This window comes from Mustela lutreola, chromosome 7 (genome assembly GCF_030435805.1).
Source record: "Mustela lutreola isolate mMusLut2 chromosome 7, mMusLut2.pri, whole genome shotgun sequence".
NCBI lineage: Eukaryota > Metazoa > Chordata > Mammalia > Carnivora > Mustelidae > Mustela > Mustela lutreola.
In genome coordinates this window covers 132,538,500-132,558,860 of record NC_081296.1, presented here as the reverse complement: position 1 = coordinate 132,558,860, position 20,361 = coordinate 132,538,500, and the positions used below count along the sequence as shown (strand labels likewise).

At 37.6% G+C, this 20,361-nt stretch overlaps 1 protein-coding gene across 1 annotated transcript in view; it reads right to left on the bottom strand.

The window, feature by feature from the left end:
* Window positions 1–12,156: 12,156 nt before the first annotated feature.
* GTF2A1 (general transcription factor IIA subunit 1) overlaps window positions 12,157–20,361 on the bottom strand; it is a 44,499-nt gene continuing 36,294 nt past the window's right edge. Inside the window, exon 9 of the mRNA XM_059182624.1 lies at window positions 12,157–16,373. Within this exon, the coding sequence (XP_059038607.1) occupies window positions 16,266–16,373 (108 nt within the window). The 3' untranslated portion in view covers window positions 12,157–16,265. The remainder of the gene's footprint in view (window positions 16,374–20,361) is intronic.

The window sequence follows — 20,361 nt, the reverse complement described above, 5'->3', positions numbered from 1 at the left end:
TCTTTCTTTTTTTTTTTTTTTTTTTTAAGATTATTTATTTATTTGACAGAGAGAGAGCACAAGCAGGGAGAGTGGAAGAGGGTGAAGCAGGCTTCCCACTGAGCTGGGACCCTGATATAGGACTCGATCCCAGAACTTCCCTCTACCCGCCAAGATCTAGGGGCAAGAAAACACTGAAATGAAGGAGTTTCTAAGGTTTACCAAATTCTCTGAACCACACAGTAAAAAGAGACGATGAAGAAACTTGGCCTTGACCTGTGACTATTGTGGAGAGGCCTGCCCTGTTTCTTGGATATGCTCTGCACAGAGCCCAATGTGCATACAATGTTTAATATTCATACTAATGGCTAGCTGTAGCAGGTTATGTAAATGTGACCTTATTTGGAAAAAAAAAAAAGTCTTTGCAGATAAGGATCTCCAGAAGAGAATACCCTAGATTACCTTAGTGGGCCCTAAATTCAGTGATGAATGCCTTTATAAGAATGAGGCACAGGGGCACCTGGGTGGCTCAGTCTGTTAGAGGACCGGCTCTTGATTTTGGCTCAGGTCATGATCTCAGGGTCCTGCGAGTGGGCTCCGTGCTCAGGGGGAGTCTGCTTGAGGATTCTTTCCCTCTTCCCCCTGCTCATGTGCATATGCACACTCTATCTCTAAAATTAATTAATTAAATTGATTTTAAGAAAGAGTAAGGCAGAGACTGGAGTATGAAGCTGTAAGTCAAGAAACATCGAGGCCATCAGAAATTGAGGAGGTAAGTAAGGACTTCCTTTCTGGAGCTTTCAGAGGGGAACACAGCCCTGCTGACCCTTTGACTTCTTACTTCTGACCTCTAGAGCTGTGCAAATAAATTCTGTTATTTGAAGCCGCCCGGATGGTGGAAAATCATTTTGGCAGTCCAGAGAGAATAATGCACCAGCCCATAGCATTGGTCCAATAGCTGTTAGGTGCTTTGCGGTCACTTTCTCCTTTACTCATGGCAAAATATCTTTACAAGGGAGGGAATTTAGCCCCCTGAAACAGACAAAGGGCTTAAAAACCTTGCCCAAAGTCTGCTGAGGAAAGATGACATCTGACTTCAAATTTGAATCCAATTCTGAAGCCCAGGCTCTCTCCAACATGTCACTATTTCTGTAGTTGGTACAAGCATTTGTTTTCTTTTCTTTCTTTCTTTCTTTATTTATTTAATTTTTTATTTTTTATAAACATATATTTTTATCCCCAGGGGTACAGGTCTGTGAATCACCAGGTTTACACACTTCACAGCACTCACCAAAGCACATACCCTCCCCAATGTCCATAATCCCACCCCCTTCTCCCAAACCCCCTCCCCCCAGCAACCCTCAGTTTGTTTTGTGAGATTAAGAGTCACTTATGGTTTGTCTCCCTCCCAATCCCATCTTGTTTCATTTATTCTTTTCCTACCCACTTAAGCTCCCATGTTGCATCACCACTTCCTCATATCAGGGAGATCATATGATAGTTGTCTTTCTCTGCTTGACTTATTTCGCTAAGCATGATACGTTTTCAAATCATGAAAGAATTGGGTCTGCTCTGGAGGCCCAGTTTCTAGCATCTCTGACTCCCAGAACTTCTCATTTTTTAACACCTCCTCTTCCTTTATAGGACACAATTATTTTCAGTCATAGGCATGGACTGCAACAAATATATTTGTTTACAGACTAAAATTTGCATTTACCAAACAAAATGACTGCATTTCACACCTTGCACTGTTTCTATGTTTTATATTTAAACACACAAAAACTCCCAGTGGTCACACTGAAGGACATAATTAAATAACTAAATTCTGTTTCTGTTCTTACCATTGTTATGCTCCAACTGTGTCTTTCTCATCTACAGCCTAAACACAAATACTTGTAATACCACAAGAGCTGGACGCATGAGTTTAGCCCTAAATGGGAACAATTCTGAACCCACAGGAATTTACTCTTGAAACAAATGAACATGGCTGTGCCCTGAGTGTTGGGATCTGACTGTATAATTAAGAGTTGTCCAATTGACTTATATACTAAATACAGTGATTATTAAAAGATACATAGACTTTTTTTTTTTACTGCAGTAAAAACACATTTAAAAAATTATTATCTTAACCATCTTTAAGTATATAGCTTAGTAGTGTTAACTATATTCAGGCTGTTGTGCAGCCAACCTCTGGAACGCTTTCATCTTGCGAAAAATGAAACTCTCTACCCATCCAACAACTCCCCAATTCCCCTTCCCTCTGGTCTATAGCAACTATTTTCTAATTTCTGTTTTTATGTATCTGACACCTTTAGATACCTCATACCAGTGGAATCATACAGTATTTGTAAATTTTGTGATGGTCTGACTTCATTTTAAGTGAAATGTAGAAAATGTAAAAATGTTTTTTTTTTTTTAAATACATTACACACGGGGCACCTGGGTGGCTCAGTGGGTTAAGCCTCTGCCTTCGGCTCAGGTCATGATCTCAGGGTCCTGGGATCGAGTCCCTACATCGGATTCTCTGCTCAGCAGGGAGCCTGCTTCCCCCCCTCTCTGCCTGCCTCTCTGCCAACTTGTGATCTCTGTCAAATAAATAAATAAAATCTTTAAAAAAAATTACACAAAGGAACCTAACAAATATATTATTATTAAAACTCAACACTAATACCAAAATACCAAAAACTTTATACCAAAAACCTATTTCTTATAGGGAGTGTGCATCATAAACATTGCTGAGAATTGCTGTTAGGTGGAATATAATGAAATACACTAAACTCATAATCAGCTTTGTTATCATGTTTAAACTCTGCACCAGTGGTTCCCCACTTCTTGCCCACTCTGGGGACTGACTACTGCCCACCTTGGGCACACCCCTGCTACAGAAGATGCCAAGACGCCAAGCATGTGAGGCTCCAGGCGATCAGGGCTACCATGCTCACCGATTTAAATTTAAAAAATCAAAGTATGTTTTCTGATGACCAGGTCACCGGCCTCTGGGTTTCTATATCCCTGCTGCATCCTGCTATGAGACACTCAGAAGCCAGGACCCACTTTGATAGCATTAGGAAGCTGACTTGGGAATAAACTTCCAGAAAAGAAGTGGTATGAGCTGAATGCAGACAACACTCCCTCAAGCAAACAAAAATACTCATTTTTTTTTCTGAAACCACACTGTTTTCCTTTAATTCATTTAACTTGACACTATCAGTACAGAGAAAAAAAAAACCAAACCCGCCCCTTTGAGTATCCCCAGCTCAGCACAGAAGCACTCACCAGAGTGACTTTGCCACCATGGCCCTGGGCCATTGTATTTGTCTCCCCGTGTTTCAGAATGGTAAGTGTGGACAGTACTGACGGGGGGAGTGCTCTTAGAACAGAAGTGCTCCCCTGAACAGGAACAGGAGACCAAGCTACTGCAAAAGCCGCAGTCTCATCAGCAGGCTTAGCTGGAGTGGACACCATTTGTTTCTGCAAACTCAGGGATGGAGAGACCTATCTAGACCTAAGCATGATCTTGACCTCACTCGCCACCCCCCCCAGCTCCGGCCTCACTGTTGTTTTGCCATGGGATCTGAGGCAAATTACTTAACCTCCCTAAAGCTCAGTGAACCATCTGTAGAAGGAAGATACAGAGAATCCTTCAGTGACCTTCTTTAATGCCCTCTTTATTTGAAAACAAGAACTCCTCACACATGGGTCCTTGACTGTGGAAGTAAAATGCTATGGGAAAGCTCCAGAATATATGAAGCATGTCAAAAACAAGATTTTAAGAATTTGAAATAACATTATGTACATATTATACATGTATTCCTTATAATGCAGGACATAAAAACTAAATGTCATCTCAGGACAGAGCCCGGCATCTTGATATGTGCTTGCAAGCAAGAAAAGAGAGAAAGTTTGGTAGCAAGGGTCCCAGTGCAGGCAGAGTTGGGCTACAATAGGTTTAGGGAGATGTTGATAACTAGGGAAAATCCATGCTCCTTCATTCCCTATAAATGGGCCTCCAGTGGCTTCATCCCGACAAGCCCTAGTTTGACCTCCAGAGGGCAGCTATGTGAGGGATGAAGCATCTCCACCTGACCCTGCCAAACCTCCCTACCAGCCATGCCACTAAGACTGCACTGGGTTGGATTTGGGGCCTCGCTCTCTTTGTGCACATAGTAGGTACTCAATATAGGAATAATACAAAAATAACTAAAGGGCTAAAATGTACTAGAACTCTTACGCTCAAGGATGATTAGTCAGCCAACGACAATTGTGACCAATACTGAAAAACAATAAATACTACTACTAATAATAATGTCCATACATTGCTGTTTTGTGTACCTGTGAAGATTATAGGATATTGAAAGCTTAATGGAAAGAAAAGGTAAATATAAAGGTAGAAGCCCCTCTGCAAGGGAAGGAAGACGAGTCTTAAGCCATGCTTTGTTATTTCCACAGTTTTGCTGAATCAAACCTTGTTTACCTCGGCTTACCAAAAGATAAGTGTGGAGGTGTGTGAATGCTGTATAGACGTGTAACTGAGCATGAAGCTCGCCATTGGCCCATGCAACATATCCTGCTTTGGCATGATAAAGCTTTCATGCCAACTGAATGCTTAATGTGGTTCCTTCCCAGATGAACTGAGCTATACCATTAGGGTTCTTGGTTGCAAATACAAGAAATAGACTCTGGTTAACTGGAGCAGAAAGGGGAGTTGATTTAAAGGACAGGGTAGTCTGCAGAATCAACAAGAAGCCTGGATAACCAGCCTCGGGGAGAAATCAAGCAAGGGGAAGCAAAACCACAGTTCTGCCCCTGCAAAAATTTGTTTAGAAGGCTGCCACTGGCACCCTTACCCAAGACAGTCACTGTCACACCACTGGACCTGAACATATGTAAGACCCCTGTCAGCTCCTATAACTTCATCCCATGCCCTCAAGATTTGAAGTCCTCCAATTTTAAAACTTACTACAAAGCAGCAGTCAATAAAACAGTGTGGCACTGGTATAAACACAAAATAGAGATCCTGGAATAGAGATCCCAGAAACAAACCCTTACATACCTGCTCAAATTATTTTTGAGAAGAGTTCTAAGGTTATATAATGGGAAAAAGGCAGTCTATTCAACAAACGGTGCTAAGAAAACTTGATATATGCAAAAGAATGAAACTGGACCTTCAGCTAATACTATATAAAAAAATTAACTCAAAGTGAATCACATACCTAACGGCAAGACCTAAAACTATAAAAAAAAAAAAAAAAAAAAAAAAAACAGAAGATAACTCGGGACAAAAGCTTTTTGACATTGGATTTGGCAAGGAGTTCTTGGAGGTGATACCAAAGGCACAGGCAATGAAAGAAAAAAATTGGCAAACTGGACTTCATGAAAATTATAAAATCTTGACATCAAAAGACAGTATCAACAAAATAAAAAGGAAAACCATTGAATGGGAGAAAATATTTGCAAATCATCTATCTGATAAGAAATTGTATCCTGAATACTTACAGAACCTCTAAAACTCAACAATGACAACAACAACAACAAAAAATAAATCTGACTCAGAAATGGGCAAAGGACTTGAGTAGAAATTTCTCCAAAGAAGACACACAGATGGTGAATAGATACATGAAAAGGAGCTCAACAGCACTAATTATTAAAGAGCTGCAAATCAAAGCCACCATGAGATATAATCTCGTTAGGATGGCGACAATCAAAGAAAGAAACAAAAAACAGAACAAGTGTTGATGAGGATGTGGAGAAATTGGAACCCTTGTGCACTGTTGATAGGAATGTAAAACAGTACAGCTGTTAGAAAACAGCATGGCAGTTACTCAAAAAATTAAACATAGAATTGTCATACAATACAGCAATGCCACTTCTGGGTATATCCCTGAATATTAGAAGCAGGGTCTCAAAGAGATATTTGTACATCTATGTTCATAGCAGCATTATTCACAGTCACTAAAATGTGAAAGCAACCTAAGGGTCCATCCACAGATAAACAGATAAGCAAACTGTGGTATATACATATAACATAATATTATGCAGCCTTAAAAAGGAAGGCAATTCTGACATAGGCTACATACAGCGTGGTAAAACCTGAGGACATTGTGCTAAGTGATATAAGTCAATCACGAAAAGACAAATACTGTATGATCCGTCAAGGTACCCTACTTAGTTTAAATCATACATAAAGTAGAATGGTGGTTGTCAGGGTTTGGGGAAAAGGCGGAATGAGGAGTTACTGTATAATAGGTATAGAGTTTCAGTTTTACAAGATGAAAAGAGTTCCAAAGATGCATGGTGATGAGGGTAGCACACTTCAAAATGACTGAAATGATGAGTTTTTATGTTTCTGTCCTTTACCACAAAAAACTGAAAAAAAAAAAAAGGGGGGGTCACAGTCTGAGTGCAAGCATCAGACTGGGTACCTTGAGATTTTAGCCCCTGTTTCTGGACAAAGAGGCAGGGAAGGGACAACCTGCCCCATCCCATTTCCCTAACAAGAGGTCTAGCCCTGTTCTCCATCCTGCTTGGCATGAAGCAAAATAGGCAGAGTGTGCTGTGAAGCCTGAAACAACAAATATCTCTCATTCATCCCACTGAAATCAAACAACCATTAGGAGCCTCTATTCTCATCATCTATTAAAACTAACCTGGATGGCATCCCTGGTTTTCCTGCCCGGCGTTGCCGCCCTAACCTGGGGTATCCTCCGTGTGGACGTGCTGGCAGCTGAGCAGGAAAGGCAGTGGGCTCTTTCCAAAATGAAGGAGACGAACCTCTGACTTCCTTCCAGTTAACAAGCACATCACTTCTATTTATCATCACTCATTCATTCAACACACATGTGTATGCCTGGCAAGGAATCCGGTCCTAGAAATACAGTTGTGAAATGGAAAGACAAAACAGCCCTGATGGGATTTATAGTCCAGTGACCCAAAATTCACCCCTAAGGAAACTCCCTATAGGATATTCTTTTTGTTTTGTTTTGTTTTTAAATTTGAGAGTGAGAAAGGGAGAACAAGTCAGGGGGAGCGGCAGAGGGAGAGGGGGAAGCAGACACCCCGCTGAGCAGGGAGCCCCACATGGGACTCAATCCCAGGACCCCAGGACCCCAGGATCATGACCTGAGCTAAATGCAGGCTCTTAACCGTCTGAGCCACCTGGGCACCCCCCCCCCCCATAGGATATTCTTTTCTGGAGGCTTTTAATAACAGCCTAAATTCTGATCAGCTTCATGGCCTCCAAGCCGCTATCCCTAAAAAGATAAAAATGACCTCAATGACCACTCAGCTTCCCTCAACCTAGGGGATGTATGAAAGTGTTCAGATGTTGAGCTTTTTCACATCTTAGAATTTATGTAAACAAATGATTATTACGGAATGGAAATGACTCCCTTTAACTCAGTTCCCTGAAACATAAAACAACAAAGCAGCCCACTGTGCCCTGTTTCCCTAATTATAGTTAGGCGTATTTCACAGAAGGAGGTACAAAGCTGAGCAAACACAGACATTCTGATGGTTCCCAGGCACCCACCCTCTAGCCCCCCATAGCTTGCCCTGTGGCAAAATACAATTTACTTCTGAAAAGACCACAAACCTTTCAGCAGCTTCTCACTGATAGGCCCTGAAGAAAACAGAAAGGTCTAGGAGGGTAACTACTTGACTTTAAATTAATGGGAGATATCTATATCTATATCTAAATCTATATAGATATATAGATATCTTTTTTAATGGGACATTTTTGTAAATCATTTCACATCTGTTCTTAAAACCAACAGGAGGGGCAGACAAGTTATCACATGGGACCACAGACTCAGTGCCTAAGAACAGGTACAGTTGGTATAAATACATAAAGTCGGCTGGGTATAGGAAAAGAAGTCCGATTCCTGCATTACAACTAAACATAAATAACCACCATTGTACACTGTTAAAACAAATACAACAAAACATGGCCAGGTAACATCCCTCTCTATAGGCTGTCTGCCTCAAGAAACAGAAGGGGAACCTACCTAGGTATTCGGCCTTCTGGTGGTAACTTTTATTAGTTGTACAACATTAGTCAATTTGCATCACTTTTGGGGGGTCTTAAAGTCTCAACTGTAAAATATAAAGCTCAAACCAGAAGAACCTGAAGTCCTTTATGTTAACAAAATATTTTCAGAATCCAGTATGTGCCCCACACTTTAAATACACTGTACTTTACAACACGGATGCAAAATAACCATTATTGTGTCCATTTTTCAGATGAGGAATCAAGGCCCAGAGAGTGTAGTTATAGCTGGCACTCAACTTGAGATATTCCACCCTGTAGAATTTTCCACTATGTGTCTAGGGCTATGCTTACAGGCCCCTGCAACTCTAGGGAAGCAAGAGAGTAAAGACAGTTTCATCACCTAGGCCTAAACCAAGCCAGCAAATCAGCAGGGAAAATGCTTAATTGTATACAACTATATAGGAAGGCAAGGGCAGAGTGGGCAGGGGGTAAGATGGATAGAAATAAAGAGAAAGAATGACAAACAGAAAAATATAAAATCAGAATCTATGATAACTAGAAATAGAATGGATTAACTACTTAGCTGTGTAACTAAGGACCCTGTTTCTTTCCATCTTCTGCTCTGCCTCTCTATTTCATATGTCTGTTAAGCTTGGTTCTCCTCAAGGTCATGAGATAGCTGCTGGTGCAACAGAGCTATGTGCTTCCTCATATAACTCTGCTAAGAGAAAGAAATATTTTGTTTGAGCATTTCAAGCAAGAGCCGTGAAGTTCACGGAATGACATCTTGGGTCATACTCCCAGCCCTCAATCAATAACCGTGGCCAGAGAAGTAGGATAGCTGAAGCACCCGGAACCCAATCCCCATGAAAATACTGTCTTATTGATAGATTCTCCCCTTTCTTCCTAGTTTACCGGGCCTTAATTCCTCATTCACCCTACTGATTCTCCGGGATGGCTTCAAAAATGTGTGACATGTGCAGTCACACAAGGCCCCACTTTTGGTTTAATGCTCTGCTGTCACCACCTTGAAATTCTTAGGAAGGTATGAACAATGGGCCCCACGTTGTCATTTTGCATTAGGTTGTGTAGATTATGTAGCCAGTCCTGTTAACTCCTCCTCTTCCCAAATTTCTGCATTGGGAGTGCCTTTCGGATTGGTTTGGACACTCTTAAATTCTCTATCATCTCTGTGTTCTGGCTTAGGTGAATCATTTCTTGTGCTGTGTGCATAAATAAATAAAATCTTAAAAAAAAAAAATTTAGGGAGAGTGTTGTGGGCAAAGGGCAAAATCAGGTGTAAATGCCATATTTAGGAATTGAGTTTTGTATGTTTGTGCTGTCAGATGGGTCCCTATGTGGTTGCCACTTGTGCATCAGGACTTTGAATCAATTCCACATGGACTAATGGGCTTTAGTGAGACGTAGCTACTTGAGTCAGGTCAGCAAGAGAGTAACGGGCCATGGTGGGGCCCTCCTCCAATGGACACATTTGAGATCCAGTTGAGGGAGCCTGACTCACTTTGTTTCTCCCTTCATATGAAAGATCAAGTACAACAAAGCAGCTTTGTCAGACTGGTTGATGGCAGTCTGATTTCGGGGTGACTTAGACTAGCTACTAGTGGTGTCAATGTTTATATTGACAGTAGGCCCAGCAAAACTTGCTGATAGATTAGATGAGGTAAAATGAGGGGGAGAAAGGGCTTCAGGGTTGACTCCTGGGTTTTGTTTTGAGTGGACAGTGTAGCTATTTACTAAGATTGGTTAAGACTAGGGAAGGAACAGGTTCAGATGACACTAAACTTCAAATCACAGTGAGTGGGAAAACAGTAGTTACTGATAAACAAGGTTTGGATAGGGAAATAGAAACAGGAATGAACAGTTTCTGTAACATTGTGTTTGACAAAGAGGGCTATTCTGGAAGTGCTCAGGAAGCAACTGGTATCATTTCAATTCCATAACCTTCAGAAAGGTGAAGTTTGGGCGCCTGGCTGGCTCAGTGGGTTAAGCCTCTGCCTTCGGCTCAGGTCATGATCTCAGGGTCCTGGGATCGAGTCCCACATCGGGCTCTCTGCTCAGCGGGGAGCCTGCTTCCTCCTCTCTCTCTTCCTGCCTCTCTGCCTACTTGTGATCTCTCTCTGTCAAATAAATAAATAAATCTTAAAAAAAAAAAAAAAAAGAAAGGTGAAGTTTGAAGGTAAGTGAAGACTCAGAATGTTCTTGATTCAAGAAGGCAAAATTCAATTTCAATGTGAAGGTCACAACTATAAGTTTCTAGAATTATTTCTATTGACAAACTCGGTGCCCAATATAATCACTACTATTGTCTTCTGAATCCGTCCGTTGCAGAGGCATCATCATAGGCTGTTAGCCTGTGTCTGTGAAGGTAGGAAGGTAAGGAGAACACACATAAGTAACCTAGCCAAACTAAGATCTTCTCCGGGACCATTATTCCTTGCTAAAATATATGGGTATATTAACACCATTATTGAGCAGTTACTATGTGCCAAGGACTGCATCAAAGGAAACGTATGCATCATGCCATCTTCACAACAGCCCTGAGGTAGTCAAGTTTGGCAACACAACCAAGTTCACACCATTACTAATCCAATCTACACTGGAATTAGAACCCACACAATTCAACCTCACTTTTTTGAAAAGGTGGCAACTATCTTACTCATCTCGGAGTTCTCCAAAAGTACTGGTCACAATTCCTGGACCATGGGAGATCACCATAGAGTTGAGTTGAGTGAGACTTAATATATGCTCTGTGCTCAATTTCTTCTCAGACCAAGAAAACTATTTCAAAACAAAAGTAAGCAACTACTTAGATCTGCCTCTTCCTTGACTGAGGAGTAGGAAGGTTTACACAAAAGCCAACAATCACTAGGAGAGGGATTCAGGTCAGACTCAAGGTGAGGTAATCGAAGTTTCAGAATCTTTCCGTAATAGTATTTTAGTATCAATGTTTTTCTCCATAAATGAATTGGCAAGAATCCACTGACATTTAGGAAAATGTGTAATTTTTAAAAATGCTCCCATTCTACTAATTTTAGCTTTGGGAAAATTCGACCTATTTTAGACCTCTACTTTAGAATATGTTTACTTTGGTGGGGGGGGGGAGAAGAGTTTAAAGCCTTCTAACCGTTTTTCATTACCCTCTCCCATGCCTGTCATTCGCCTTTCTTCCCTCAGGCACTGCTCCAGCCACTGTGCTTCACTATCTCAGTACCAGGTTTGATTCGTTTAGCTGGAACCAAATCTTCCACTGCCTCAACTTCATCAGATCACATTTTCTTCTGCTATTTTTCACCATTAGGAAAAAAAAACAAAAACTTTTTGCAGCTCCACTAATCATTTCAAATTATGCAAATAATTACAAAATTTGTAATTTGTGACATCTGGGTGCTTGCTGGTACCAAGCACGATTCTAAGAGCTTTACATGCTTTATACTCAAAACCACAGTCATCATTTTACAGAGGAAGAAACTGAGGCCAAAATGGTTAAAATCATCAACATAGGAGCTTAAAGTGCAAAAATACAAGATTTGCTGGCAATAAATGTCTTTATTATGATTGTTTTAATGGTTAAAATTTTATTTCCTAGGTAAAGTAGTAACAGGATAAAAAAATTACAAAAAAACCCTCCTTAATAATTCATTTGAATTAACTATAAAATTAAAATACCTAATTAACACCTTCTAAAATAACACCTTCTAAAATAAAATATATATGTAATAAAAACCTCAATAATCCAGTTCTCCTCTTATGCAATTATTTACAGACTCTGAACTAAGTTAAAGATTTAGCCAAACAGTAATTAAAATATGCCCTCAAATAATTTTATTCTAAGTATCCTATACTTTGGAGTAGAATTATTCCTTTATTACAATATGTTAATTATATCAATTTTTAGTTACATTTTTTTGGTGTGAACTTAGCCCAATTTAAAATCCTGTGTGCCTGGAAAATACAACTAATTCTTCTTAAAAGCTACTAAGAACTTGTAACAGTTTAATATTTAGATTTACATCTCACCCTATTTATTTTGCAGGTAGAGGATTTAATGATACCCTTTTCTTTTGTGAAGTGGAACTTAACAATGTAAAAGCAATTTCCTTTCTAAACTGTATAGTTTTATTAGTTATCTATATAACAGTCTTATACACTAGTAAGCAAAGCAAGCAACATTACTTTTTTAAATAACATCTTTAATTAAAGTTTTTGCAAAGGTAAAATATTAAACTTAAAATAGGTCTTAGTACATCAAAATACTAAGTTCTCTAATTGTATTCCAAGATGGTCTTTAAAACATAATATCCTGTATATCACAGAAGAGCAACCTTGATCTGCAATTGTACAGAATGAATTTTACAAACATAATAAATATATTTACGCCCTTACACATAACAGTATGTACAACAGCAGTTGACAATAGTAGCTCAGAACAGCGAAAGGATTAGCCCCTCCCCCAAAATTGTAGCCCTGACACATACTGGACCGATTTAAGGAAACTTGACTAAAATAGTAGTTACTAATTCAAAGCAGTTCTTCCCTTAAGAGAAGAAAAACATTTCTCTTGTTCCTCAAAATAATCACAAATATTAAGTTCGGTATGTTCTTCCTTAAATCATAAAAAATGACAAAAGATAGGCTAAGGCAGGTTTAAAAAGGGAATTATAAACTTCAGAATAATTTCCATAGCATAATAGATTAAAATGCAAAACTATTTAATATAAACTCATGAGGAACTATTTAAGCAACTATGTTTTAACCAATGAATTCAAAATCTGAAATAGCTGACTCAGACAGATAGATGGCAAACAGACATGAAATCAAATGAAAATGTACAAAGATGGATCAATAAAATATTCCATTGCACAAAAGTTCAAAAAGTTCAAGATGAAGTAATCTGAAAATATAGGAATTTTCTCAAGTGGAAGAAAATGCTAAGTTATAAAGGGAACTCCCAAGAGGAAATTATGTGTTTTCCTGTACAAGGCATATTTACCTTTTGAAAAGAATGCTGACATTATTGCTATAAGGTAACCAAAAATTACTTAGAGGGAGACAACCCTTTTCTATTCCTCCATAAAAGCCAGAAAAAAAGAAAACCAAATCTTTGATTTTCAATATAGCAAAAGAAAATCTTTATACAAAAGCTATTATATTTTTATGTTCTTGCTAAAACCAAAATCTATTAGAATATGCTCTTCAAGAACATATTTTAATCACTATACACACCACACAGATCCTGATATATTCCTAAGAATAACATCAAGGTGGCTTTGATTTTAAGAGAGGCAACAATATGTGATATGATGACATTTAATTAACAGAAAGAAATGTGAACATTTAAAAAATATAAAAGCCCAATATAAAGATCCCCCTCATATAACAGACATTTTACTCTAGGAACTAATTGCACATTAAAGTTGTTGTAGCCAAATGTGGCTCTCCACAGAAATTAAATGTGCTCTCAGGCAATTCAAATGGTCTGATTATCCAAACGACCACCAAAAAAGAGTACATATACTGAAAGGCACACATTTCCACACTTTACCTAGTAATTTTGTGTAAATTTTCCTTAGCACTGTTAACATTAATCTTTTTTTTTTTTTGTAGTAAAAGGTGCCATCACCATCTGTGCAAATCTCAACAAATTCTCTTCTGAAACCTTTACTTATTTTCATAATACCAAGTCTGAACTATTTTCCCTCTTTGAATAAACATGTTATTTTTATTTTAAAATTCTGAAAGTGGGAATCCTTGCCTTTTTCAAAGGAATGACATTTTATAGAACCTAATGAAATGATTTGTTAAATACAATGTAAAAGCATGATTAAGAATTCAAGTACAGTAAAAGATAAGCAAGTGGCATTCTTATAGCAAGCCACTATAATAAAACCAAAACATTCTATCTGATTAAAAAGGAACACGATGCAGTAATATATTAAGAGCACAATTTGGTATGCAGTGTTGTTTGGACCGGTTTTCAGAATTTTCACAGGTAAAAGAAAAGCATTTGCCAAGTATGCCATAATTAATATGCAATACACAGGTGCAAATACAAATGATTATTTCCTGCTTCAAAATAACCCTAGTGAGTCACTCTGAAAGCAGTGGTTGTTCATGTTTGAAAATAACGTTATAAAAACAGGCCTGTATACAATTCTACTATGAATACAAATGTTTGTCTACATAGAAGGCCCAAAACATGAGCTGTGTATCATATAGTAATTCAAGGTTCAGTAGCAGAAGAACTACAACAAGCCAAAGGGTTTCAATCAACATTGCAGCACTGCTAAACTTTTATAGGTAGTTCAGGTGGTTGACTTCTTCATTGGGTAAATACAAATCTATTAGCAACTAACTGAAGGACAACTGAAAAACAGGACTTCTGTGATTTCACTCCCTCCCTTCTCTTCTCCCAGATTCATTAACAAAAACAAACAAAAAACCTGTGTGTGCTTTGAGTAGTGGGGTAAACAAACAAACCTCCCCTCCAAAAAAACTAAATTAATATAGTAAAAAATAAAACCGTATTACACCAGTTAATGGTATCTAAATAAAACCTAACTACTAGCATGCTAGAAACCATCATTTACACCAAAGTTCAGAACATAAGTTAAAGGGACCAAGTTGCTATGTGGGGTGGGAAGTAGGGAAAAAAAAAAAAATTAGCCTTTTTAAGAAGTTTAAAGATTTCTGTTAAAAAAAAACAACAACATATAACAGCTCACAGTTTTTCTTTGCAATGTAAAGTGTTTCTGTTATTTCTGGAAACACCAAAGGCAAATAAAAGGAAGACAAAAATGGAAGACTTTAAAAAAAAAAAAAGCAATGTACAAGTATCTTAAACACACGTTAATTTTGTCAAGATAGACCATGAAAAAGAATCAGTTATAAGAAAACACAGATGAAGTGTTCCTACAGTTCTCCCAGGCAACTAGTTCATACAGAACACAGCACTGCCATATTGTTCTTTAGAGGCTCTTACAGAATACAGAGCTGTGCATTCTTAATATACATATTACATTTGTATTATTCTTAATATACAAGTCAAATTTCTATGCTTTCTTCTCGATGTGCAAACTGGAGCCCATGCCTACATTACCAATGGCCTGGAAGGGCCACCAAATGAAAGAGAGGTAAATATGTACTTAGTGGCCCACCCCCTTTAACCCCAAAATTTCTCCCTCAAATTACCAAGTTGCAATTAAAAAAATTTGTTCAATTAGAATAGTTTTTAAATTCTTCACTAGTAAACACAAGAAACTTTTATAATTACTAAACTGTTTTAAAAAAAATCCAGGTCCTCACTACCCACTGCTTCAGTCAATGCACAGAATGTTATCTGAATGTCTGTTTAGCTTAAAGATTAAACACATATATAAGCATATACTTCAGCCCAACAGGAAAAAATCTGTATCTATTCTTATGTATGTAATTTCAGCTAGATGGTACCTCTGTGAAATAAAACTGTATTCCTGAGGAGCCATCCTGGGGTTTCTTCATAAGGAATGGGACTAAAAGAAACAAGCATTTTTGGTAAGGAAACCAAAGTTGTCATTTTAATTCTGTTTAACTCAATGAGGCCCAAGTCTTTAAATTAAGTTATATTTAATGAGTACAAAACCTAATTAAAATAAATAACCATTCCTGGGTCAAATTTTGTCTCCAAACTGTGATTACTGATTACTTCCTTTAACTCTTAAAGAGATGTTTCATAAAGCAGGGAAGAAGAGGTATATATTACTGAGGGAGAATAGCTAGTAAAAATATTTAAGACCTATAATGAGAGTTCTAAGTTGTTTCCTTATACAAGTGATAAAATTCAACACCATAATTCTTACCCTTTTGTAAAAAGATCACACGCAATTTTTACCAAATATAACCACATACGATACGCAGTTTCAGTTCAATCTATCAAAAGGGAATTTTCTTCAGTTCGTTCCAAGTTTCTTCTGATTGAACCCAAGTTGAAGGAAGGAATATAGACAAAGCTTTACATGCTAATTACTGGTGGCAGGTACCTGTATTTAAAATCAACAGTTATGGTTTTCCAAAACCCCAACCTCCCCCACCCCAACAACCCCAGGTGCTACAGTTCCATGGCTTGCCAGTTAGTAGTGTCTATGTTGTCAAGGTCTCTTTGTTCCAGTAGCTTTGATTCTACTGCACTTTTCTGACATGCAGAAGTTAAGTTTTGGTTGGTGTATGTCCCAAGTTTCAAACTGTCCACTTTAATTTTTTTTAAGTTTCTTTGTTTTATTTATAAAAGAAAAGAACCAACTCTTCACCATTCTGCATCTCCAATGGCTTTGGAAAATATATAATCTCTTCCATTAAGATTCATAATGCCATCCTTGAGATGAAATTTCCACTTGTTTTTACTTCTGTGTATCTAAATAAATAAAAAAAAGAATGTAAAAGATACATTCAAAAGACAAAGCAAACAAAAAAACCCATTAATACACCAAAAAAATCTGTCTTATACATTACTACATTTATATTCTTTTAATTGATAATTGACATGTAACATTAGTTATAGCAGCACGATTCAGTATTTATATATATTACAAAATGATCATAAGTCCAGTTAATACCTATCACCATAATACAGTTACAAATTTTTTTCTTGTGATGAGAATTTCCAGTATATAACATGTCATTAACTACAGTCATTATGCTGTGTATCACATCCCTATAACTTATTTTATAACTTCCAAGTTTGTACCTTTGACCCCCTTCACACATTTGCCCCAATCTACCCTCTGGACTCTAATAACCACCAATCTGTTCTCTGTGTCTATGAGTTTGGTTTTTGCTTCATTGTTTTTGGTTTTTTTGGCCTGGTTTATTGTAGAATTCACATACAAAAGTAAGATCGTATGATATTTGTCTTTCTTTCTCCTGTTCCACTTAGAATAATGCCTCAAGGTCCACCCATGTTGTCACAGATGACAAGCTTGCTTTCTTTTTTATGGCTGAATATTACATCATGTGTATATAAATATATATCACATTTTCTTTATCATTCATCCACTAATGGACCTTAGGTTGCCTCCATGTCTTGGCTATGGTAAATAATGCTGCAATGAACATGGGAGGGCAGAAATCTTTCAGAGTTAGTGTTCTCCTTTGAATAACCATTAAGAAAGCAGAATTACTGAATTATATGGTAGTTCTATTTTGGATTTTCAAGGAAACTCCACACAGGTTTCCACAGTGGCTATACAAATTTACATTCCTACCAAAAGTGTCTAAGGGCTTCCACTTCTCTACAACCATATGTAACACTTGTTACCTTCTTATTTTGGGGGGAACAGTCATTCTGACAGGTATGAGCTGATATTTTATTGTGGTTCTAATTTGTATTTTCCTAACAAACAGTAATGTTGAGTACCTTTTCATGTACCTGTTGGCTATTTTATGTCTTCTTTGGAAAATGTTCAGTTCTGCCCATTTTTTAAACTGAATTGCTTATTTGCTATTGTGTTGTATGAGTTCTCCATACATTTTGGCTATTTACTCTTTATCAGATATGTGATTTGCAAATATTTTCTATTCCGTAGGTTGCCTTTTCATTTTGTTGATGGTCCCCTTTGCTGCGCAGAAGCTTTATAGTTTAATGTAGTCCTGTTTATTTTTGCTTGTGTTGCCTTTGCTTTTGGTGCCAAATCTAAAAAAATTATGACCAAGACCCATGCCAAGGAGCTTAATCCCTGTTTTCTTCTACTTTTATGGTTTCAGATATTTTTTTTTTTAAGGTTTTATTTATTTGACAGAGAAACGAGAGAGGGAACGTAAACTGGGGGGTGGGATAGGGAGAAGGAGGTCCCCCCTGAGCAGGGAGCCCAATGCAGGACTAAATCTCAGGACCCTGGCATCACAACCTGAGCCCAAGGCAGACACCTAACAACTGAGCCACCCGGGAGCCCCATGGTTTCAGATCTTACATTAAAGTCTTTAATCCAGGCGGCACCTGGGTGGCTCAGTGGGTTAAGCCTCTGCCTTCTGCTCAAGTCATGATCCCAGGATCCTGGGATGGAGCCCTGCAGCGGGTTCTCTGCTCAGCAGGAAGCCTGCTTCCCCGCCTCCCCCACTTTGTCTGCCTCTTTGACTACTTGTGATCTCTGTCAAATAAATAAATAAAATCTTTAAAAAAAAAAAGTCTTTACTCCATCTTGAGTTGACTTTTGTGTATGTCATAAGATAGTGGTCTAGTTTCATTGCTTTGCATGTGATTGTCCAGTTTTCCCAAAACCACTTATTGAAATGATTGTTGTTTCCATTGTATATTCTTAGCTCCTTTGTTGTAAATCAATTGAATACATATGTCTGGGAACATTTCTGGGTTCTTTTCTGTTCCATGGATCTGCATGTCTGACATTATGCTAATACATACTGTTTTGATTCTTACAGCTTTGTAATGTAGTATAAAATCAGAAAGCATGATGCCTCTCTCTCTTAAGATTGCTTTGGCTATTCAGGGTCTTTTGAATTTTGGAATTATTTGTTCCAGTTCTGTGAAAAATGCCACTGACATTTTGATAGGGATTACACTGAAAATGCTGAATCTGTTTAACACTTTAAGTAGTATGGACACTTTAACAATATTAATTCTTTCAATCAATGAACACAAAATATTTTTCCATTTGTTTCTTCTTCAATTTCCTTCATCAATATCTTAAGTTTTCATTGCACACATGTTTCATCTGCTTGGTTAAATTTATTCCAAGGCATTTTATTCTTTTTGATACAATAAATGGAATTAACTTCCCCTTCTGATTGTTTATCAGCATATAGAAATGCAACATATTTTGTATACTGATTTTGTATCCTCCAATTTTATTGTATTTGTTTATTACTTAACAGTTTTTTGGTAGTCTTCAGGATCTTCTGTATGTAATACTTGGTCTTCCATAAATAGTGACAGTTTTACTTCTTCCTTTATAATTTAATTTGGATGCTTTTTATTTCTTTTTCTTACATAACTGTTCTGGCTAGAATTTCTAATACCATTACACAATGGAATACTATGCAGCCATCAAAAGAAATGAAATCTTGCCATTTGCGATGACATGGGTGGAACTAGAGGGTATCATGCTTAGCAAAATAAGCGGAGAAAGACAACTATTATATGATCTCCCTGATATGAGGAAGTGGAGATGCTACAGGGGGGGGTTAAGCGGGTAGAAGAATAAATGAAACAAGATAGGATTGGGAGGGAAACAAAGCATAAGTGACTCTTAATCTCACAAAACAAACTGAGGGTTGCTGGAGGAAAAGGGGTTGGGGGAAGGGGGGTAGGGTTATGGACATTGGGGAGGGTATGTGCTATGGTGAGTGCTGTCAAGTATGTAAACCTGGTGATTCACACACCTGTACCCCGGGGGATAAAAATATGTTATATGTTTATAAAAAATAAAAAATTTAATTAAAAAAAAAGAATTTCTAATACCATGTTGAAAATGGCAAGAATAAGCATTCTTGTCTTGTTCCCGATCTCAGAGGAAAAGCTTTCAGCTTTTCTTCTTTGACTGTGTTACTTGTAGCTTTGTCATGTATGTCCTTTATTATGTCGAGGTATATACGTTCCTTCTGATACTTTTTTGAGTTTTTATCATAAACGGATGCTGAATTCTGCCATATGCTTTTTCGGCATCTACTGAGATTATCATAAGGTTTTTATCCTTCATTTTGTTAATGGGGTCAGTTGCCACATTGATTTGTGTATGCTGAATCATCCTTAGATCCCCTGAAACAAATTCCACTTCGTCATGGTCATGGTGTATGATCATCTTAACATATTTATAGCTGAATTCAGTTTGCTAATGTTTTGTTGAGGATTTTGGCAACTGTGTTCATCAGGAATATTGGCCTTCTGATTTTCTTTCCTTGTGGTGTCTTTCTCTGGTTTAGGTGTCAGGTTTAATACTGACCTTATAAAAGGAGTTTAGAAGTATTCCCACCTCTTCTATTTTTTGGAAAAGTTTGAGAAGGACTAGTATTAATTCTTCTTGAAGAATTTCTTCTTTATCCTCTTAGAGTTCACTAAAAACTATCTGGTTTCATGATGGTGTGCTGGAAGGCTTTTATTAGGAATTTATCCATTTCTTCTAGGTTGTCCAATTTCTTGGCGTATAACTGTTCACAGTTGTCTTGTGATTCTTTGTATTTTTGTGATATGTTATAACAACTCCTTTTCACCTCTGATTTTGAGTCTTAACCTTTTTTTTTCTTGGTGAGTCTAACTAGAGGTATGTCAATTTTCTTTTTCTTTTCAAAGAACCAGCTCTTAGTTTCACTGATCTTCTCTATTATCTTTTTAGTCTCTATTTCATTTATCTTCACTCTGATCTTTATGTCCTCCCTTCTACTAACTTTGA